This window comes from Sebastes fasciatus, chromosome 17 (genome assembly GCF_043250625.1).
Source record: "Sebastes fasciatus isolate fSebFas1 chromosome 17, fSebFas1.pri, whole genome shotgun sequence".
In the NCBI taxonomy this organism is placed as follows: Eukaryota; Metazoa; Chordata; class Actinopteri; order Perciformes; family Sebastidae; genus Sebastes; species Sebastes fasciatus.
Genome location: NC_133811.1, coordinates 6505254 through 6528287, shown reverse-complemented (window position 1 = coordinate 6528287; position 23034 = coordinate 6505254). Strand labels below are relative to the sequence as shown.

Genomic DNA, 23034 nt, shown 5'->3' with positions numbered 1-23034 from the left:
ATACACTCTAAGAAGCAAAACGGCAATAACCAAGCAGGCACTGACATGGAACCCACAAGGCAAACGGGGGAGGAGAAGACCCAGAAACACCTAGAGAAGGAGCACAGAACAAGAGTTCAAAAAGAAAGGACTGACGTGGAAACAACTGGAGAAGATGGCCCAAGACAGACAAGGTAGGAAACTATTCACCAATGGCCTATGTTCCGCAAGGAATACAAAGGCTAAATGAATGACAAAATCATGGTTACATCTATTTTGATTTTGTCTACTGGCTGCAGGATCTATAAATGGTAATATTGGTTTGTCCATCAGTCCATTTGGTCCAAATCAGGATATTTCCACTACTGACAGATGACATCATGGATGTGTAAAGAGAACTGGATACAGCGTTGAAAGTTGCTCAGTGGCGCATGAAGCAAAAAAACTCGACTTCCGAGTATAAAAGTACCTGGATCATCGTTGGGCCCACAGAGTGATCGCAGTAGCGTTTCCTTTAACTCCGCCTCCCAGCCCTCGGTCCAGCCTCGGTCTGGGTCTCATTCACATGAAGAGAGAGAAATAACTCGGGATTCGGCTATTAGTGCGTTTTACAACTTTTAGGACCTAATGATTTAATTAAAGGCTATTCAAGTGTTCATACTGGGAAGTTGATTTACCTAAAAAAATATAATCATGATGATTTGGTGACCCTTTGGCCTTTACTGTAGCAACAGCATCAACACATTAAACTATTAAACTATCTTGTTCCACCGCATTGGCTCTGGATATTCATGGTCCCCTGAGGATGAATTATAAAGTTTCCTCAAGCACCACCGTCGAGGCCAAAATCTCCTCTTATACATAGGAAAGATCGTCTAATGAACCATAAAATTCACTTGGAACATCAATGTTCCCCACAGAGATAAAGTTGGATTACCAACTGGGCAAAGTGGTTAAGGGCAAAGTTTGTGTTGATTTTATTAATAATAACTTTATTATAACTTTAGGAGTTTGGGAATATGGATCCTGAAGCACAATATCAACTGCCATGGTACAGGCCTTGAGATGGGTACTGATTTTTTTTCTGAGTCAAGATTTAGTTTTAAGACCTTCATTATTTCAGTTGATATTGAGCTTACGTGTTGCATATTTCACCACACAGTAAACCTGGGACCGTGTTATATTCCAGGAATAATTTATGTGATGCACAAAGATGAGGAGGAACAGGGGGCTTGTTTGATCGAAGCCATGCCCCGACGATGAACCATCTCTACGTTGGACACTCCATGACTTTTCCTCCTCAGGACAACCTCCTTTGTATTCTTGTGTTCAGGTTGAAAACAGCGCTTCGTCACAAGGGGGCTGCATCGGTGTGTTTGTGTTGCTTCAGGTACATTATGTAAAATATGAACCCAGGAAGTTCAGTCTGAGTAATAGATCCACCAGTTTGAAGGTTATTCAAATGCCAATACACTGCACACGGGTCTATTTTACTATGAGACACGATTTATAACTCTGGAGAGTGATCACTACAGTGTGTGACAACAATTGTCTCTGTAGTTGAGCCAGGTTCAGCCCTGTTTGGGACTGTCTCATCCACTGCATGCCAGGGAGACAGTCCCAGATGTTTACTATCGACAGCCTTGGGGAAGTGGCTGTTAGCTGCTCTTTATTGCAGTTGGGAAAGTAAACCAGACATAGGCTACATTTGCCAAAGCAACCTGTTATAGTCCTCACCCTTGAGGCCTTTTGTCTGGTAAAACTGAGAGGTACTGTTTGAAAATGCTCCTGATGCAGCATATATCTCAGCTGTGCATGGCCTGTCCAAGTTTGTTTTCAAGTATGAAATGGGCTCATTGTTGTCTCTTGTGGTCATTGGGGAGAAAAGCAACCACTACGTGCATTCTACCATACGATCTATTACACGGCTTTGTTGAATACTCGTTTCCGATTGGTCAATCACGGCGTTCTACGCTCTGTTATTTCTTTATAGCAGACCATTGCTATGTATAACAGACCGTTGCTATGGGCGCAGTTCTGATGTCGGACCGTTTTTGTGTCAAATTATTGATTTCTTAAGAGTAAGTAGCCGTGTAATAAGCTGCCGCATCGCCCTGTCGGTGGTTTATTTCACAACAATGACCCACTAGCTATATACTATCCCTTACTTAGTATGCCAGAAAAAGATGTCCAAATACATAGTGTGTCAAATGCAATATGCCAGAAATACCAGGATGTCCTACTGCATCAGGTCGCATTTTGCAGTATGGAAGCCAGCATGCTTTTCTGGCTATTCTGACCCACAATCCTCTGTGCATGCAGCGGATATGTGAGCAAGAGGGTCAAAGTTCAAGGCCTAATGTTGTGACGAAGTAGTATGTCCCAACTGTAATCATACTGCATTCAACAGTACGTACTTTGTAAGGACAGCTGCAGTAGCCTACGTACTAAAAAGTAAAAAGAAAAAGTGTGCGATTTGGAACATAGCCATAGTTGCAGTGGGTGTTTTCCCCCCTCCAGCCTCAGGAGGCAGTTATGAGCCTATTCTGGTTTGACACAATTTTCATTCAAGTGAATAGACGCCATCTTGGAGAGCAGTATATAATAGGTAGTGTCCAAAATGGGGAAACTCTCACGAGATGGTCGAGGTTAAGCATTGACCTCGAATAGTCAAGGTTAGGCTAGGTCGTCAAGCAGCGAGTCTCGCAAGAGTTTTTACAAGTTTTTTGCAGATTTTGCCATTTGCGGGTTACCTTCCAGACTCAACCTATGTTATACATCCATGCTTATACTCCAGGATGGTCATTCAATCATTGCTGTTGTGATAATAAGATAAAAGTTACAGCACTTAGAGGTGCCCTGTGGAGTTGGCTAAGCTAATTGCTTCCTGGCTCCGGCTCCATACTAAACAGATACAGACATTGGTATCGACCATCTTATTGAACTCTCGGGAACAAAGCAAACACTCAGCCATTCCTTCTACAATCTTTTGTTGGGTGTAATAGACACTGCAGTTAGACTTGTTTAGTGTCACTTATGATATCGTAAAACCAGTTTCTCTGGAGTATAATTTACTGTAAAATTTGTTTTTCATAATTTATATGACAGTGTGACTTACTCACAGCGCCCAGAATGGTCAAGGGGAACTGTAAACACACATATATTCTCAACCAGCACATAAGAGGCTCTTAAAGACCACTCATTGTCCCTTCATAGACATTATACGTCTCCCCCAGGATGCCAGACACGGACGCTGTGTTTCTTCACCCATATAAAGGAGCAGAATAACCGTTGTTTGAAGAAAGGTAACAATTTGGAAAACTGTCCCTCTCCCTCAGGGGACTGTTTACACTGTTACTTTCATTTTAAACCAGGACATAAAGGACTCTTTGTCCCCAGTTAGCCTCTCTTACTCCTCTCACAAGTTGTGAATCACGCTGCTAAAGTAAAAAAAAGGCCAAACCAGGCTGAATACAAAAGGACAACAACAGAGAGTCAGTGGTGTCGGTTTTGCAGAGTGCCTCATGAGTGATCACAAAAAGCTCAACTGTGAGGTCATGGCTCCATTAGGATGTTATTAAAGCCAGCTGCACACACCTACAGCACCACTTATTTACTAATTGCAATAAATTTGTCAGAGATTTGAAGAGTGTGGTATCCTGTTTAACTATAACAGCTTGGATATATGAGGCAAACAGCAGCCAATTAACACACATTATCTTCTTAATGAACTTATTAATAACCAACCTCTTCTATTGGCTGATTTCCTCTGTCGGCTCTAATGGATCTAAAAGCCTTCAGTGTTTCTCCCGTTGCTACTTCTCTTCCCGGCACTGTGATATTTTGTGATTGCTCTCAGGTCGGGTAAGGATAGCTCACCTCAGCAGTTTGGCTGCTTGTTTGTTTTTCTGTCTACTGAATGCCTAAAATTTAAACTGTACTAGAAATGTACATGACAGCAACACATCTTGCTGTGAACCAACGCCACCTGCTGGAACACAGAGGATGTCTGTTTCAGAGTGATAGTTGAGTTTTATTCTAAATCAAGTGAAATGCAAATTTTTTCAACACATTTTTTCAGAGCAATTTAATACAGGTAGAGGGACTGGAAATGACATGTATGCAGTGGTGGAAAGTAACTGAGTGCATTTACTGAAGTACAGTAAGTACAATTTTGAGGTACTTTTGTATGCTATCTTATACTGTTACTCCACTGCATTTCATTTATTTGACAGCTACAGTTACTAGTTACTTTTCAGATTATGATTTTACATAAAAACATGATAGCTTATAAATAACAACACTTTGTGGTTTAAGATATTGTTTCAGTGAACATTTTGGGCTTGTGACCTCTTATAAAAACTTCTCAGATGGTTTCATTTAAATAGCTGAACAAGGCCCAAAGCGTAAAATGATCCAAAATGATGTAAACTGAATGTTTTAGACTGTTGGTCGGACAGAACAAGACATTTTGAAAATGTCACCTTTGGTTTTAGGAAATTATACCGGGCATTTTTCACTTTTTCTTTTAGAATATATAATACATTTTACTATTTTATAGGACAAACGATTAATCATAGATATAATTGATACATTCATTTCTAAGTCTGATCAATTTGCCACTTGAGCGGCGCTTTACGGCACCTAAATAGTGGTAATGAGTGAGAGTCAAGTTTGGGTTGGTTACTTTCCACACCCAGGTTCATCCTTCCAGTCACAAGTCTGCAGATATTAATAATAATATTGAATTTATTGTAATAACAATACACAACCAGATCCTTCCACACAGTGACCATAATACAATTTACTCACATTTGTGCTTTTTAATCTTTGCAATTTAAAGCCTGTTATTAAAATTTCAGATTTTTTTCACACACAAGCAACCAGTAGTACTAATAAACCTCTACTGGAAAATATTCAGTCAGTGAAACTCTATCATATCATCAAGAATACAGACTGGATGATTTCTTGTAAAAGTCCAGTATTAGTCTCAGGGTGTCATCAGACGCTGGTCAGACACAGCGAGGCGTTGGTGCCGCCAAATCCGAAAGAGTTTGTGAGGGCGACCCGTCGGCCCTGAGCGTGCCATGGCTGCGCTGTGCAGGGAACATAGTTCAGGTTGAACTCCGGCTCGGTGCGGTCCAGGTTCAGAGTCGGGGGCAGGACCCCGTGGTAGCAGGCCAGAGCGGTGAACGCCGCCTCCAGGGCCCCGGCGGCCCCGAGCAGATGTCCCGTGGCCCCCTTGGTGGAGGAGACGGCCAGGTTGTCAACGCTTTGCTGGAAGAGCCTCTTGATGGCGGCGTTTTCCGCCGCGTCGCCCAAAGGCGTGGATGTGGCGTGAGCGTTCACGTATGTGACGTCTGCCGGTGAGACGCCAGCATCTCTGAGGGCTGCGGACATGCATCTGTAACGACAGAGGTCAAAGTTGAACTCAGAACGGGCTCTCTAAACTGTGATGAATATTTACAACACAGATTCTATAATCATTTTAACATTAACGTTTGTTTTCTCTTCCGTTAGTTGGACTAACCTGGAGGTTTATTTTCAACCTTTCCTCCCTAATCAGACTCCTTTTAGCGATGTCACCGTGCTCCCCTTATTTCAGCAATTAGGGCAGCATTGATCAATATTTTATATAAACTATAAAGCAAATGACTAATGTGAAATGCATCACTTGTAGTGACAAACCACAAAGAGAAATCACCCAACTCTGCACTTCTCCTCAGCTCTACAGACCTTTTTAGTGTCTTTTGGCTCATTGTTTTGGTTGTCAGGTACAAACTTCGCTCTCACTGACCTCGCTGCAGCAGGCAGCTGTGTTCAGATAATAAGCTCTGACAAACCTACTGTACACTATGGCACTGCAACATGCTTTCTCAATTTTAGGTTCCACCCTAGGGGACTATGGCACTTCATCATGTTTTCTTCATTTAAGGGCACTCTAGAGAGCACTTTATCACAGATTTTTCTAATTGGAAGAGCCCACATAGACCAGAGTGTACAGAGTGCCCTTAAAGTCCTTCTTTTTAAAATATGATTGCCAGGGTAATTAATGCCTAAAGCAAAATCTGGCATGATTTTGTGCAGATGCATTAAGGGTGCAATATCTCAGAGAGGGTTTTGTGTACTAGTTAACAGAATATAAGGGAATACTGGGGTGCCAGGGTACCAGCCATGACAGCTACGCTGGAATTGTTTTCACCTTGTGAGTCTGTGTGTCATCATGGCAAGATTTGGTCCTGGAGACACCTACTGTAGCAGCAACTACCACAGAGGAGGTTTTGAGTACTTTGTCCGTGGACAGATTTTGTCACTGTGATAGCGCCCCAACCGTGCAAGATGCAGTCACAAAACTTTACAGGTGTGTAGTTGAGATCAAAATGAAGGCCGAGTTCGAAGATGGGTGTGGTCCGAGCAAGGGCACCAGAGGTACGGGGGTATGAAGTGGAGAAGGGGCCTCTTTATGCCCCTGATTTGGCATCGCGGCTGGTGTGATCCCATCCAAGATGGTCTCTAGTTCATTTTGTCTATATACAGTAGCTGGTGTCTATTGTGGTGGTTTATCTCTCTTTTTCCCCCCTTTTTGAAATTCTACTGTGTCCAATAAAATGCACATTTGTACTGTATTTTTGTGTAATGTTAAAATGTTAAAACGAACAAAAACTTAAATGACAAAGAAAAGCAGGTACTGGAGGAAAGTGCAAAACAATACACATGATTGTGTGTGGCAGAGATGTGTTTTTGTCTGCTTTCCTATTCTGACAACCTTGATCCTCAGGATGGGAACCACTGTGGCCTAATATATGTTATTTGAAAATATGAAATGTAAGCACAAAATGTTGTCTCTTGTATGCTTGAAAAAACCTCAAACACCTTAAATGAGTCACCTGAATGCTCCATCTCCATCTGCAGTGGGTGTTGTGATGTGGCTGGCATCCCCCGAGAGTCCATAACCCAGGATCTCTGCGTAGATCCTGGCCCCTCTTTTCACCGCGTGGTCCAGCTCTTCCAGAACGAGCACCGCCGCTCCTTCGCCCATCACAAAGCCCTCTCTCTCTGGGTGAAAGGGTCTGGACGCCTGCGTGGGGTTGTCATTCCATTTGGTGGCGAGGGCGCGGGCCCTGGCAAAGCCGGCCATCGACAGAGCCCCCACACAGGATTCTGTTCCCCCCGTAACCATGGCAACTGCATCACCATGAGCAATGAACCTGGCAGCATCACCTACGGCGTGTGCGCCTGTGGTGCACGCTGTGGACACTGCATGGTTGGGACCCTTCAGTTTGTGTCTGATGCTTATGTGGCCAGCTGCCATGTTGACGAGGATGCGAGGCACAAAAAAGGGGCTGACTTTCTTGTAGCCCTTTTCTTTGAAGGCGACGGAGGTGCGAGCGATTTCATCCAGTGACACCATGCCCATGCCAACAGCCACCCCAGTATAGAGCTGTTCCTCTGGGGTGTCTGGGTGCCAACCTGAGTCCTCCAGAGCCAGCTGAGCAGCTCCCAGGGCCATCACAGTGGCTGCTGACATGCTGTTGATCTCCCCACGAGAGACAAACCTCTCCTCCTCAAACTGATCTTTTCCTCTGGGCACCAGTGCTGCCACCTTACACGGAACAGTGTTGTACTCTTCTGAGTGGAGAGCAACAATCCCACTGTGGCCTTGGATCAGGCGGTCCCAGGTCAGAGCAGTCCCTGTGCCCAGAGGACACACCAGCCCTATGCCAGTGATAACAACCCTCCTTTCGTGCTTTCCAGAGCTGCTGTGTCTGGAGTCTTGGTTTGGACAAACACAGACGGTCTTTTGAAGAAGTGTCCTTATGTTGTGTGGTCTTAGCTGGAGTTTAGTCCAACAAGAGAGTGACAGAGCAGAAGACATGCTGGTGTCTCTCCTTGTAGCAGAGCTTCCCTCTTAATATCAGAGGAATAAATGTACAAAACAAAGTTGAAATGTCCTCCAGACGTTAACTGAACTTACATTTATAACTTACACGACCGATCACTGCTTCAAAGTTACCTGTCAGCTGTTAATACATTCATGAAACGACACAACTAGTCCATCCTGCTTGAATCTGCATGTAGCTCATCTTAGGTAGTCATTTTGAACGCCAGATTCGTTTAACGTGTAAATATAAAATAAAACAATAATAATAATTAAACAAATAGAGCGAGAAAATAGATGACTGAGCGTTATGAAACACAATTAAGGTCAAATACAATTATATAGATTTTTTTAATGCTGCAAATAAGAATTCAGGCGTTGATAGGGCAGCTAAACCCAGGACCCAAAACAGCTACTAGCTAAAATCAAGGCCTATGGAAATGAGGTTAGAACACGCGTCATCAATGCGTCATATATTTGACGGGTATTGCACATGCGCAGTAGAATCTGGCCCTCGTAACGCACGACCGCAGCTTGAGTCACACTGCGCATGTGTTGTACCCTCACAACAAGACCCGTGTCCTAGCCTCCTTCTATAGGCCTTGACAGCTACGAGCCAAAATTGCACCACATTAGCATCGACGCTAGCTCTCCTACTCACAGCCTCCAAAGGGGAACATATTTTTAGTTTGTTGAAGAAACAGCAGCATGGCTGTGTCTCCAGCAGTGACAACATTATGTGAAAACTCAAATGAAGTGTTCTTAGACGTCGCGAAGTTGTTACTTACATACGCGGATAACATCTTAAGGTAAGGTTGTCAACTCAACGCAAAACACCAGATCAAGATAGAGAAGATGTGTGTTAGATTAAAACTAAGAGTTTCTCTACATCACAATCACAGTGGAGTTAGATAATATGGTGTAATCAGCAGTGTAACCACCGGGTACAGCTAACAGAGCTGCACTGGAGCCCCGATATATGCAAGTCATATACAGTCATACAAGCGTCAAACCAAACTCGGTTAAAAAATCTGGCATTTTTTATTTGTACTTGTGTATCCGCACACGCCCATGCATGGATTATCATGACTTAACTGAAGTATCAATGGCCAGGCTGTTCTGGGTGATTCGGCATACCAGTGACTCACCAGGAAGCTGTTTTAAAAAGTTAAAATCTCTATATTCACCTCTAAGTTTCCTCTGAAATAGGCTGTGGAATGAGGTAAATGTCTCACATAAAGTTGTCATATGATGACACCAATTTGTTATTTGTGTGTATATTTCTCATTTATGAACACATAACTCATTGGTTTGTACATAGTCATTTGTCTCTTCCACCCAGGGAATGAAATTAGCACCTGGCACCTGCCAAATAACAGGGTAAATGTTGGCTGAGGCATGTAAAAATGTCAGGTCACCTGCCACCATGGCAGATAGGTTTTCCTTATATTAAGAAATATAATTTTTCAAGAAGCAATTCCTAAATCAAATGTAGTCATGGATTACGGTTACATCATATATTCCATAAATCTACGGTCTGGCACCGCTGACTCAGTGTTTACAATTCTAAAGCGTTACACCTAGATTTCAGAAGTGGCAGACAGAAAACATGAGTGGCCAGTAGAAATGTTCAGTGACCTGCCACAGTGGCAGGTGAGGAAAAAGCTTAATTTCAGACCCTGCTTCCACCCCAGAGGAACAAAATATATTGTCTGAAAAGCCTCGAGAACAGCTCTTACTTCCTCATATGATGTCCCTCCCAACAGGAATCCCAATGAGGATAAGTACAGATCCATCCGCATAGGCAATCCTACCTTCTCCACCAAGCTGTTGCCCATCAAAGGTGCTGTGGAATGCCTGTTTGAGATGGGATTTGAGGAGGTAATTAATAAGTAGCTTCATTACCTAGGACCTATCTGTCACTGGCCTCACTGTGAGTAAATATGATGATGACCTCTTGCACTTCTTCTCAGGCTGAGACCCACCTGGTGTTCCCCAAGTCTGCATCAGTGGAACAGCTGAAGCTTATCAGGGAATCCATAGCAGCAGAGAGGGATCAGAGGCTGCAGGGAGGACAGCCTGTCCAACCTACTGCTCAGGCTGCTGCGGCCTTGACCTCGACACCAACACCAACACCAACACCAACACCAACACCAACACCAACACCAACCCCAGCGCCAGAGAGCTCTGCTGCTGCCTCCAGCCAGCCAGTTACGCCACCTCCATCACAGCCTCCATCCTTGGTAAAGATGTGCTTCATCCCTGGTTTAAATGGCAGAAATTGTGATTGAACATGAAGTGTTTTTTAGCTGTAATATCATTGTAGCAGGGTCACAGTGGAGACTAAAGACACCTCACAGACACCTTTTAATATCAAAGATATGATCAAGGATCAAGGATCTACAAGTCTTATGATCTAATCTTAATAATTTGAAACCCCAATCATTGCCAGTCTGCTAGATAAGGAGGGCAACATCCACACGGCTTTAGAGCATGTGTGTATAAAACATTTATAATGTGGCCACAGGTATTTAGAACGATCGACTCTTGCCAGATTAACTGCAAAATAAAATAAACATCGTTGGCGATGTCGCGCTTTGTATGCACACATCCAAGCTAAGATACTTAAGTGTAGGAGGAAGTCTGCACACTGTTTGGCTCCAAATAAATATTTTTTTCTCTTTTCCTCTGGCAAGTGTGAAAGAGAAAAACAGGTTTTTCTTGTAGAGGCAGAGGCTGTTTTCTGACAAGCAGGTGATAATCTTTTGAGTTGGTTACTACCTCTACAAGTGGTTGGTTACTCCACACTCGCCTGCGGAAGATCTTACAGATCGAAACGTTGCCTTAAAAAGAGAAATAAAATTATTCATGCCCTGCAATAAAACTGCTTTGCCATATGCATAGGAAAGCAATCCTGTTACTGCTTCAGGGCTTTATTTACCTTTATCATAATGAAATAGGGCTGCAACTAGCGATTATTTAAGTTATCGATTAATCTGCCAATCTGTCAGTTTCTTATTCATTTTCTGTCGAAGGGCTTCAATCAATCGTCCTCAGGTCTACAGTGAACTAGTAGCTAACAGGACCAATGTGTATTTGGTTATGACATCTGTTTTTATACATGCATACAGGTCTAATTCATATTTGTACTGCTGTCTGCCTGGATTACTCATTCCGTGGTGGTAATAACCGTTTACGTAGCAGCTCTTTATTAAAGAATAGAGAGTGGTTGGAGTAAACATTTTTATGTTTTCCATATATTCGGAAGTTGGTAATCCCACTTCAGATGTGGTTGTGGGTGGCCATAGTGATTAATTATTATTCCATAAACAAATTAAGATTTGGGGGTTTTAAATTAGGGTACTACATCTTAAATTGTTAAAGCTTTGCCTCTCCTCGCTATTAATACTGTTTTATTATTATTTAAAGATTTTGGGGGTAGGGTGATGCAGGTTTTCTTTCTAAGTCAAGGGGAGGGAGCCAAGAAAATATTGAAAATGCTAGGGAGGGCCATGGCTTTTTAAAAAAATGAAATATAACATTCTGTGTGTTTTCTTGTGTTTCTGTCAGGAGAGCAGTATGAGCTTTTTTGTGACTCTCCAGTCAAACTTCCAACACGTGATGCTGTATGAAAACCCTGAGATGCAGGAGAAAGCCAGGAGCTGCATCCCTCACCAGGAGCTGTCCTCTGCTGCTGAACGCAAGCTGAAGGAGGCGAAAGAGGCGGATCCAGGTGAAGTCCCATTACTCGCTCATAAGAATGGAATTGTATATCTGGATCGTACTGTATGCAAAATAAAGATGTTCCTTTTAATCAGAGCGACCAACTGACTTGCTTTCCTGTTTTGTAGAGTGTAAACTTGGAATGGAAGAGTTCCTGGTGCTGGAGTTGCTCAGATGGTTCAAGCAGGACTTCTTCTCCTGGGTGAACTCTCTGCCCTGCAGCCGCTGCAACGGCCCGACCCAGAACGCCAGCTCCCTCAGTCCCACCGCCGAGGACATCCGCTGGGGAGCCCAGCGAGTGGAGAACCACTACTGTCAGAGCTGCCAGCTCTCCACCAGATTCCCCAGGTCTGTCTGTGTGTCTTTGTGTTTGTGCAACATTTTAGTTCTTACTACTCCAACGAAGGAGTTTAGGACCCGTTTTTGAAGTAGTATTCAAATTAGGATTAAGTTGCCGAAATAGGAATCACTGACTTTTATATTGCAGACTGTTGAATTTAAAATGATAAAACGTTGTTTCTGCAAACACTCATAAAGAGTATGAATGAATTTGACCACAAACACTTTGATTGCTTGTTTTTTTCTATATTGTTTATATCAGATACAACAATCCTGAGAAGCTTCTTGAAACCAGGAGGGGCCGCTGTGGGGAGTGGGCGAACTGTTTCACTCTGTGCTGCAGAGCCATCGGCCTCGAGGCCAGATACATCTGGGACAGCACAGGTAACGTACCTGACAAACAGATGTGGCTCTTGCATTGCTGATTAGATTTTCTGTTCTGCAGGAAATGTAGATGACGTGGCGTCCTAGATACCAGTCAGTTTTTTTACTAAAAGCAAAACAGCTCAGGGTCCACTCAATAGCTTTTTCTGGAGCTTTCACCCACATCTTACGGTCTTCATCAGCAAATGACTTTTGCTCAGTTCTCATTTACTTGGTTCAGTTATCACAACTAGAGTTTAGCACGTTTAGCAATGTTTAGTTGATTAGTCTATCGGCAGAAAATTAATCGGCAACTATATTGAAAATGGATCAGTCCTTTTGAGTCCTTTTTTTAAGGAAAAAGGCAGAATATCCTCTGTTTCTGGCAACTCAAAGGTGAATATTTCCCTGTTTCCTTAGTCTTTTATGATAGTAAACTGGATATCTCTGGGTTTTGGACTGTTGGTTGGACAACACAAGCCATTTGAAGGAGAGGTTTACCGATAACGATAGTACAGAGCAGAGAAAAAGCAGATAACCTCACAAACAGATGTTTTCAGCAAAAGTGTCCCTGTAATGATCAGATATGGCTTATTGTTGTGCTACGCTTGCACTTATGGCTAGCCAAATTATAGGCTAACGACCATGCTTTCTAGCTACACGGAGGTGGCATGCCTTCAGCAGAGCAACAGTCTTCAGCCTGATGTATTAATAATGCCCTACTGTAACCAACAACCTTATCATGCTCATCATTTACCAATAAAGCTGTCTTATACAAAGTTAACCTTCATTTAAATAGATCTATAGATGCACATTGACTTCATGTATGGAGTCTCCATGCAAATCCAGCATGACGGGTGGAGGCTGCGCAGCCATCGGCCACTATCGGAGCCCAAGTCTGGCGACCTCTAATTTGAAAATGTCCTGTTCGGCTTTGACAAAATATGATTGACATTTCTCACTATTTCCTGATATTTGATAGACAAAATAATGAATCAACAGATGAATCAGTAATGGAAAATAATCGTTAGTTGCAGCTCTAATCAGGACTAACAACTGAGCAAACTCCATCCGCATCTAAGGAAGACCGCAAGCTGTGGTTGAACACTCTGGAAAAGTGGACCCTGAGTTGAGTTTTTTTTTATTCTTTTGCAAACTGCTGTTTCTGAGATCAAGAATGACCTTTCACACTCCGTGTTAATATTATTTATGTAGCAGATATCTCAACAGAGAGGTCTGTTTCAGAGTGTGTTGGGAGAGCTGTACTCAGCAGCCTCTGGGCTGTTGGCCCGCAGTGCAACCTGCCTCACCTTGACTGTAAGAGCTATTGTTTGTCTAAAAAAACAGGTTCAGTGGAGACTTTTAGTACTTTAGTAATTCTCAACCTGTTCACAAGGTCAAGAATAAACTCACTTTTTTTAAGTTAAGTTAAAGTTACACTCCCTCTGCCTTCAAGAATCAAATTCTGCGAAACACTGAACCAATTTAAAATATTCTACCGTTAAAATAGTAGATGTATAAGACACTAATATTATATTGGTAGCTTCACACATGAGTTTCATATATCACCAACATGTCATCACATTTGCTACATCACAAAATGTTGACCTTTCATACTTGCTCTGATGTCAAAACAATTCATGCAGCGTGTAAAGTGTATGAAAGGCTCAGTGAAAACCAGTTTGTTCCTATGTGATGTTTCAGACCATGTGTGGACGGAGATCTACTCGGTCTCTCAGCGTCGCTGGCTGCACTGTGACTCGTGTGAGAACGGCTGTGATAAGCCTCTACTGTATGAGGTCGGCTGGGGGAAGAAACTGGCCTACGTTCTGGCTTTCTCTAAGGACCAGGTCAGACTGCTACTAGTACTACTACTGCTGCTAATGCTACTACTACTACTACTACTACTACTACTACTACTACTACTACTATCAGTGGTTAAAATCTATACTGATATCAATCCAGTTTTATTTTTAAACTTTTTGTGATTTATTTCAGGGGTCAGTTCTAAAACTGTCAAATGAACACCAAACTAAAAGTATTATGGACTTAAAGGGAAATTTCCTCCCAAAATCAAAAATAAATATATTTTTGTTCTCTTATTGCTATTCATCAATCTAGATGTGAGTCAAGGTTCTAATAGTTTTGAATTTTCAATTAGCTTTTATTTTATTATAGTTTGACTTTTCGATTTCATTTTAGTTTAGTTTTTTGGAGAGCAAAATAATTGTTTGTTGCCGTCCTGTCTCCAACACTCTGCAACTTACACCAAAACAATCTAGATTGATAAATGGCACAACTGTCCCTTTTAAAGGATAAAGATGGTCACATTTTACATTTTACTTACCATCAACGAATCACATGAAAAGATCAGAACCAACAATGTGTTAGTCCGTCCCTCAATACTTTCTGATTCCCCTACCCTGTCACCTCGCACTCAGCCCCCAACCCATTGGTTCATGTATCCTCATGCACAAGAGCACACAAAACGGGACCTAAACATTGTCCATAGCATTACTAGAGGTGGAAAACTCCACAGGGTTGCTTCATTTAAGGATTAACAAGGATTAACATTTTTCATTAGCAGGTCTTTTCCTTTGTTTCTCTAAAGAATACAAGAAGATGTTTTTGGTGGTATCGAGGCAAATAAAGCGTAGATGGAACTGGTGTTCTAGTGTGTATGACTGGAATTATTTTATAATGATGTTATGTTATGCAGGTGGTTTGTTTGGAGGATTATAGAATCGTATTCTATTTCTGTATGAGGGTGTTTTGTTTTTATGAATTGTTTTGAGTCTGGACATAAAATTAGCATCCCCTTTAGTCCAACCAGCAAAAATCTGTGCACTGGTTACTGTTGTCTAGACAACATCTCACTCAACGCACACACATATTCTGAAGTATGAATATTTGTATGTGTGCTGCAGGTGGTTGATGTGACGTGGAGGTATTCCTGCAAACATCCAGAGGTTTTGTCGAGAAGGACCAGAGTTCAGGAGGCCTGGCTGCTGCACACCATCAATGGGCTCAATGCCTCGGTAAATCTTAACCCTTTTAAACCCTGTATATGTAAGACTTAATGTCCGTGGTGAGTCTAATGTTCCCCATTTTGCTCTGATACTGAAGAGGCAGCAGTCCCTGAGTCCAGACAGGAAGAAGGAGCTGACGGAGAGGCTGCTTGTCGAGCTAGTGGAGTTTATTTCCCCCAAGAAACCAAAACCAGGAGAGCTGGGCGGACGTGACTCTGGCTCTCTGGCCTGGAGGATAGCACGCGGGGAGACCAGGAAGGCTGATGCAGGCACCTCCACGCAGGTACAGTTTATTACACTGTATATATGGTGTTATAATTGAGCTCACTCCCCTCAGCATAATGCATCTACTTCATTATACCTATTTTAACAGACATTTCAATCGATCTCTTCCCTTCAGCAACATGATCTTAATTATAATGTTGAACTAGGGATCAATATTAGACGTCAGCCATTATTTTTGATGGCCATTACGGATGAATGAAGTATGTTCCATTTTGTCCCAGTATTAGAAATCCTTAAAGGAAAACTATAGTTTATCACAACCTGGCTATTATTTTTGTAGCTCCGGACAACAGAGCCTACTATTTTGATAATCGATTAATCGTTAAAGTAATTTTTCATGCACAAATGGCAGAAAATGCTGTTTTCAGCCTCTCAGATATGGAGATTTCCTGCTTTTCTCTGTTTTATATTTATATTAAACTGAATATCTGACAAAACAAGACATTTAAAGACATGACCTTGGATTTTGAGGAACTGGGATGGACATTTTTCAATATTTTCTGACATTCTATAAACCAAACGATTAATCTAGAAAATAATTTGTAGATTAATAATAATAATAATAATAGTAATTAAAATAATTGTTAGTTGCAGCCCTAATGATAATGTTGTTCTCAGCAACTTTCAGTTTATCCGCAAATAATGATAATGATAGTATATACTCAGTTACCAGTTTATTAGGTCCACCTACTTTATATCAAACTATTGCAGTCTAATGCAACAGTCCTGCAATACATCCTACCTTATGAAGGTTATAATGCTTTATGTCAGTTTATAATGTCTGTATTAGTACAATGGATATATATGTAATCACAACAGCATTAAACACCCCTCACAGGTCACCATTATCCTAGCTTGATAGCCTAATAGCCGGGTGTCTAATACAAATTAGTATTTGACTATAAGAGTGTTTGTGTGTTTTCCTCAGGCTGCAGGTTACGTCTTCACTCCTACTGAGAAAGAGAAGAGTGACCGGTTACTGCATGTGCGCTACATTGCCTCCAAAGACCAGTACTGTCGAGTGTCCAACGACTCTGAGGTCATCCAGAGCTGGGATCAGTGTGTGTGGAGGAAGGAGTCCATCTTCAGAAAGGTGGAGCAAGACTGGAAGATGGTACGTTTAATATTGTTTGATTAACAAACCCATGTTTTTCAGTTTGAACTTTTATTTTTTTCAGTATTCTATGGCTCAGGATAGGAAACATATTCTAAAAATGTAAACACTCAACATTTATGTTAACTCCCAAACAGCACAGGAAACAGGTTCAGAAACTTGTAATGTGTCTCATCAAGTGTAAAGGCTAAGGTGAAGCTTCCTGTATGGTGCATTGGGTTAGGGGGGGGGCAGTGGATTAGTGTTGTTAATCAGTCTGATGACCAGAGGATAAAAGCTGTACCTCAGCCTAGAGGTCCTGCATTTCACACTTCTGTACCTCCTGCCAGAAGACATACTGTATGTGTGAAAGACCAGTGTTGGGGTGGGTGGAGTCTATGATGATGCTGCAGGCTCTATGGACTGGTAGATGTCCTGCACAGATGGTAGTGGCGCCCTGATGATCTTCTCAGCAGTCTTTACCGCTCTCTGCAGGCGGTCTGTGGTGGTGCATTAAACACAAAGAACAGCTGAGGCTGATGGGAATGTCATTAGTTTTTCAGGTACTGTATTTAGTCATGAGTCAAAGTATTGGACAAATTAAGATGTTGACCAGAAGACGGCGCTAGATGAAAAGTCAGAAGATGACCAAAGTCCGCAGGATTCATCCTTTGGGGACCATGAATGTTTGTACCAAATTTAAAGGCACATACATCTAATAGTTGTTGAGATATTTCATTCTGGATCAACAAACAGATTCGACATTGCCATCCCTAGAGCCACTAATAAACCAAAGTTGTTGAGGCCAAGGCGTAGAAGCATGTCGAGCTTAATAAAACTGTTTTCACAGACTGACTTGTAGTCCCCATAATGAGTAAACTGGTTTGTAAAACTGGTGGAGTGATCTTTTTGATTAACAAAAAAAGTTCATACTTTGTTCCATTAGAATGCTAATAGGCCACATTTACATGATGAAAGAAGTTGTAGGCATTGTTTGATTGTTTCATTGATTGTAACGAGACCGTATGAGAACCACGCCCAGAACAAGAGTGGGCATCTTTTAGGAGAAGACCAGTAAACCCACCAGCACCAAAACAAGGGCTGCGTCCAAAATCACATAATCTACAGTTAGTATGTATCTTTAGGCACGCACTCAACTGTAATTACCACGTCACTTCCTGAGAGCCTCCTTCCCGGTTGGAGACGCGTAACCATGGTAACCTGTACCAACCCTCATGTGACCAAAATGATGATTTGTGAGAATCATAAAGTATGAACTGATTTAAAAATGTATTACACCTAGCAAAGTGGAATCTTATACTTACCCTTAAATTGAAGCGTTATTGATGTTACAGAGCCGTCCACCACTGTTTGTTTGGAATGTTGTCGTTACTACCGCATCACATTGTGGGGTATTTATGCCGATATACATGTCCAGTTTTTGCATACTGTAATATTTCACGGGAAATAGTATGAAATTTGCGTACTACTGGTTTCATACTAAAGTTTCAGACATACTAAAAAAATCTCACGTACTTTTTCAGCGTACTAAATAACATGTTAGTGTGGAATTTCAGACACAACCACAAACTTACTAAAGCAAGATGCTGCCAAGTAGGTTTTCATATAGAAGGAATTTGCTTTGGGGCATAACATGAACAGAGTAAGAGAAAATGAAATTAAAAATAAAAGCAAGTATTGAAAAAAATCAAGAAACATTATTATAGAAGAAAATTACAATAAAAATATGTAAGAATACTTTATGTACAATATATCTGTTTTAAGGAGATGTGCAGTTTATAGAAGTGAAAAGACCTACAGTGATAAAAAAAATAATATTCTTATTTAAAAATAATAAGGGACTGTAGGAAATGAGAATAACCTCTCTGTGCATTCCAATACCCATACTACCATACTATTTAGTATGCCACAAAAAGATTTAGTATGTCCCAATACATAGTGTGCCAAAAATACCAGGATGCCCTACTACCTCCGGTGACATTTTGCTGTATGCAAGCCAGCATGCTTTTCTGGCTATTCTGACCCACAATCCTCTGCGCACCAGATATACTGTATGTGCAAGAGGGTCAAAGTTCAAGGCACAATGTTATGATGAAGTAGTATGTGCCAATTGTATGCATACTGCAGTATGTACTAAAAGTAAAAAAAAAAAAAAAAAAAGTATGTGATTTGGAACGCAGCCTCTGTTCATACTAGAGTCACCTTTTTTTATATCCTGGAACAATACACAGCGGTAGGTGTGATGACCAGATTGTATTTCTTCCTTCAGGTGTACCTAGCTCGAACAGAAGGCTCCTCCACGGGAAGCATTAGCTGGAAGTTTGACTTTGCTCCGACGGGAATGAGGATAAAGTCCGTATCGATCATGGCCAGCAGCCAGACCTTCCACTCTGGGAAAGTCTGCTGGCACCTGCAGACAGGCCAGACTACTAAAGAGTTCTCTGGAGGTATGGTTACGTAATAGATATTTTACCATCAAATACAAAAGTGTGACATGATGATGATCCCTCGTAATAATCCCCCCCTCCTCCTGTGTGTTTGAACCTCCAGATGGGACGATGCAGTCATTCCAGAGTCTATCCGGCTCCTCAGAGTTCATTATTGTAGCAGCACTCAGTGATGGAGGAGAGGAGGAGTCGTCATGGCAGCACTCCCAGCTCTTCAGACAAAGCTTGAATGAGACGGAGGAGTCTTCATTTGAAATCCTCATCCACTTAGAAGAAGATGCTTAACAGTCGTTTTACTCAACAAAATTGGATCCCTAATTCCTTTTTCATTGTTGACTTGAGCTTAATTGTTTGGATGATAGTTTTGTATGATGAACCAATCAGTGCAATATTTAATTTTGTGTCAGTCAACCAGGATGATTAACTAAATATGCATGGCCTAATGATAGACGTGACATTTTGTACTCATCACAGAGTACTAAGGCCAGATAACCTGTGAGACATACAATATACATGTAAAGGGTTTTTAAACATAAAGCCATAGTTTTTGTTACATTTGTGAATGTGTCTGTATTATTATTATTAATTATTGGTGAATGTCATTTATTATTTGGCTATGGTATTTTTACACCGGTTACATCAGTGTGTCTAATTATGAATTGAGTGTTGTTAGTGTGGTGGTGAAAGGGCTGAATGTTAGGACATAATATGGTGGAATAATAAAGATATTTTTACAGTGTGGTAGTCACTATGGCAATGTATGTATGCATTTACGTCTAGTCTGTCAGTGATGGAGTTTCTGGTGCCACCTTGTGTTGACAAAAAGAAACAGGCCTCTAAATGTCCCCTCTTCCTATTGGTCGAAGTACCGGTGCCTTTGAAAAAGCAGCCACCTGATTGGTCGCTCTGCCTGCGAGACGATTCGCCGTCTATCTTGTAGTGATGGGAATTTCGTCTCTTTTTAGTGAGCCAGATCATTTGGCTCAGCTCACCAAAGAAGAGCCGGCTCTTTCAGCTCCCAAACGGCTCTTCGTTTTAAAACTTCTGCCTTTTATAGTTCAGCCAAATGTAGCTCAGTTTTGACCTTGATTATTATGTGTGCACATATATCACTTAAATTATTCAATTTAATGATACTAAACCTTGTAATTTCCAGAATACCATAATTTCACATGCTGTTTCGTTTCCGACTGTCACTCATCTTGTCTGCTATTCGCACACTGCACTCTCTTGCTCTCCTCCACTATGGAAGTTTTTATTGGACTTTATTAGTTGTAACCCACAGAAGAAATAGATGCACAAATGCGTGTTTATGACTCTACATGTAAACTTTAAAATACGTATTTACAGAGTAAGTTATGTGTATTTGCAAATCACCCTGTATTTTTGTGGATGTGACTTTACACAACACAAATACAAAAATACATGTTTGTGGATATTGAAATATTTGAAGATCATGGTACACATTTGTGGAATGTCTTCTTTGGGTTACAACTATTAAAGTCCAATAACAATTTCCATAGGGAGAAGATCATCCTATCATTCTGCCTTGAATTAATTAAAGAAAGAAAAAAAACAGCTCTCGGACGGGAGCCGGCTCTTTGAACCTACTCGTCCGTGACGACACATCCCTACTATCTTGCAGATGGCGGAGCCGGACAGCTGGTTGCTACTGCTGCTAGCTTAACACTCCGCTTTTATTTCTAAATGAAATGTATTTAAGTGTGTCGTTTTCGGAGCATTTCAGTTAAACTCCTATTTTATTCTGTTGACTTTTCACGTGAAGTTGTAAACCTATTGAATCCGTGTGTTTTTGTACCGTATTTATTAAGTTAGCCGGGTTAGCATCTTTGTTAAGCTCAGGCCTCACTCTGCCTCCGCTGGTCGAGTTTAACAATAGCCGCGACACACTCCTCCTCCTCTCTGCTTGTTCTGAAGGATTATCTTTAATGCAGACGGAGACAGATCATGGAAGATAAACAGGTCCGGGCACCATTCAGCTACTGAGACATCTGTTATGCTGGCGGACATTTAAACTCACCGGGACTGAAGACATTTTGCGAGCAGCAGCATCATTAAACAGAAGAGGATCACAAAGGAAGATGTCCAACGGAGCAGCAGGAAGCGGAGGGCTGGCGTGGATGGTGAGCTCTAGTTCATCTCACAACTAACTCAATTACAGTTTTATAATCTAAATTATGCTTTTTTATTACCTGAAAGTGTTATGTTCACATGATCACAGTGCACCAGGTAGTTAAAGCGTTATCTTTAGCTCGCATTTAAACCCCCCAGCGCTGTAACACAGTGTCCTCTCTGCTATCCACAACACGCCTGTTAAAGACCAGCCAGCTGTGATCCGGACCGGCTTTCAAAGGCCTTTTACCCTGATGCAGGACCGGTTTTAACAAAGATAACAACAACAGCTGCAAGGCACAGAGATCATAACATCTTGTCCCAAGATGAGGAGTAGTAGGAAGTACTATAACGGACCAGAGAGTCCATATAGTTATAGTCCTCTACAGAAAGACAAATCAAACTAAACAAAAGGCTTCAAAGTTGCCTTGTTCATTCGTAAGTAAATGTTAAATACACATTAAAACTTCACTTCCTCGTGTGTGCATTGTTTATTACTTTAATACAATGTAACAAATACTCTGTTGCAAGTAAATGTCCTGCATTCAAGATCTTACTCAAGTATTAGCATCACATATACCTAAAGTACAGAAAGTATTATTCATTATGAAGAAATTCACAATATTAATATTTGAGTTATACAGTATATATTTGAATTCGCAAAGTAACTAAAGTTATCAATAATTATAATTCATTGATATAATATTATAATAATAAATAGAACTTAAGTACAATTTGAGTTTTTACTTGTACTTCACTTAAGTGTTTCCATTTAATGCTATTTGATACTTCTACTCCACTACATCTAGTTATCTTCGTTTAGTTTGATTTGTCTTTATTTAGAGGATGTCATCTATGGACTTATGTGCCAACACTTCAAAGTTGCCTTGTTCATTCGTAAGTAAATGTTAAATACACATTAATACAATGTAAAAAATACTCTGTTGCAAGTAAATGTCCTGCATTCAAAATGCTGGAAGATGTAGTGGAGTAGATCAATACTTATAATGAATTGATATAATATTATAATAATAAATAGTACTTAAGTATATCAATGAATTATAATTATTGATGCATTAATGTGTTCATCACTTTAAAGTTACAGCTGGTAAAGATGAGGCTAATTGTATTTGCTTTATACACTGCTGGGTAGCTTAAACTATAATATATCATATTAGTTGAGTTATATATATTTGAATCTGCAAAGTAACTAAAGTTATCAAATAAATGTAGTGGAGTGAAAAGTACATTAATTCCCTCTGAGATGTAGTGCAGTAGAAGTATAGAATAGCATAAAATGGAAATACTTAAGTGAAGTACAAATACCTCAAATTGTACTTAAGTACAGTACTTCCCACCACTGTGTATTACAGTATAAATACAATGAATGAACTAAGTCTCCCATCTCATTTAAAGTTAATCACTGGTTTTGTAAAGTTCCCAGTGAGGAGCAGTTAGTCACTGTTGGTTAGTAAGTCACTTTGAATTTACTACTTAGTGTTTAGCTGAACTTGTTGAACTTATGGTACGCTTTGGAAGATGTGTACTATTGCTCGTAGTGAGCATGATTTTTCAATGGCGTCGGGTTAACAGAAGTAACCCGTATGGTGACCCAGATTCCCCCGACCCCCACACTCACACTCATTCACTCACAGGCATCTTCAGAGACAGATTGTGTCTGTTCTGGGGTTGCATTTTACAATTTGTTACAGTATTAGCGTGGCTTTGAATACCACATTATTT

General features: G+C 41.0%; 3 protein-coding genes across 4 annotated transcripts in view; 2 read left to right on the top strand and 1 right to left on the bottom strand.

Annotated features, from left to right (window-relative positions):
- Window positions 1–4658: 4658 nt before the first annotated feature.
- oxsm (3-oxoacyl-ACP synthase, mitochondrial) lies at window positions 4659–8061 on the bottom strand. Its single transcript, XM_074614426.1, has 2 exons — window positions 6867–8061; window positions 4659–5383 (listed from the first exon to the last, which is right to left on the bottom strand). Exons 1-2 carry the CDS (start codon window positions 7853–7855, stop codon window positions 4981–4983), a joined length of 1392 nt encoding a protein of 463 aa, XP_074470527.1. The 5' UTR covers window positions 7856–8061; the 3' UTR covers window positions 4659–4980.
- A 397-nt stretch (window positions 8062–8458) lies between these two features.
- On the top strand, window positions 8459–19897 carry ngly1 (N-glycanase 1). Its single transcript, XM_074614425.1, has 12 exons — window positions 8459–8667; window positions 9625–9739; window positions 9832–10101; window positions 11429–11591; window positions 11710–11929; window positions 12183–12304; window positions 13988–14133; window positions 15211–15321; window positions 15410–15595; window positions 16526–16711; window positions 18981–19158; window positions 19262–19897. The coding sequence occupies exons 1-12, from the start codon at window positions 8567–8569 to the stop codon at window positions 19441–19443; spliced, it is 1980 nt and encodes a 659-aa protein (XP_074470526.1). The 5' UTR covers window positions 8459–8566; the 3' UTR covers window positions 19444–19897.
- Window positions 19898–20790: 893 nt separating this feature from the next.
- top2b (DNA topoisomerase II beta) overlaps window positions 20791–23034 on the top strand; it is a 32575-nt gene continuing 30331 nt past the window's right edge. For both annotated transcript variants that reach the window (XM_074614423.1, XM_074614422.1), the window contains exon 1: window positions 20791–21302. In XM_074614423.1, coding sequence (XP_074470524.1) covers window positions 21261–21302 — 42 coding nt within the window. In that variant the 5' untranslated portion in view covers window positions 20791–21260. The remainder of the gene's footprint in view (window positions 21303–23034) is intronic.

Excerpts from the sequence above, each read along its gene's own strand:
- ngly1 (XM_074614425.1), top strand. The coding sequence starts at position 8,567 with ATGGCTGTGTCTCCAGCAGTGACAACATTATGTGAAAACTCAAATGAA. Across the intron at positions 8,668-9,624 it reads TACGCGGATAACATCTTAAG|GAATCCCAATGAGGATAAGT; the intron begins GTAAGGTTGTCA and ends CCCTCCCAACAG. Across the intron at positions 15,322-15,409 it reads TCAATGGGCTCAATGCCTCG|AGGCAGCAGTCCCTGAGTCC; the intron begins GTAAATCTTAAC and ends CTGATACTGAAG.
- oxsm (XM_074614426.1), bottom strand. The coding sequence starts at position 7,855 with ATGTCTTCTGCTCTGTCACTCTCTTGTTGGACTAAACTCCAGCTAAGA. Across the intron at positions 5,384-6,866 it reads GATGGAGATGGAGCATTCAG|ATGCATGTCCGCAGCCCTCA; the intron begins GTGACTCATTTA and ends CTGTCGTTACAG.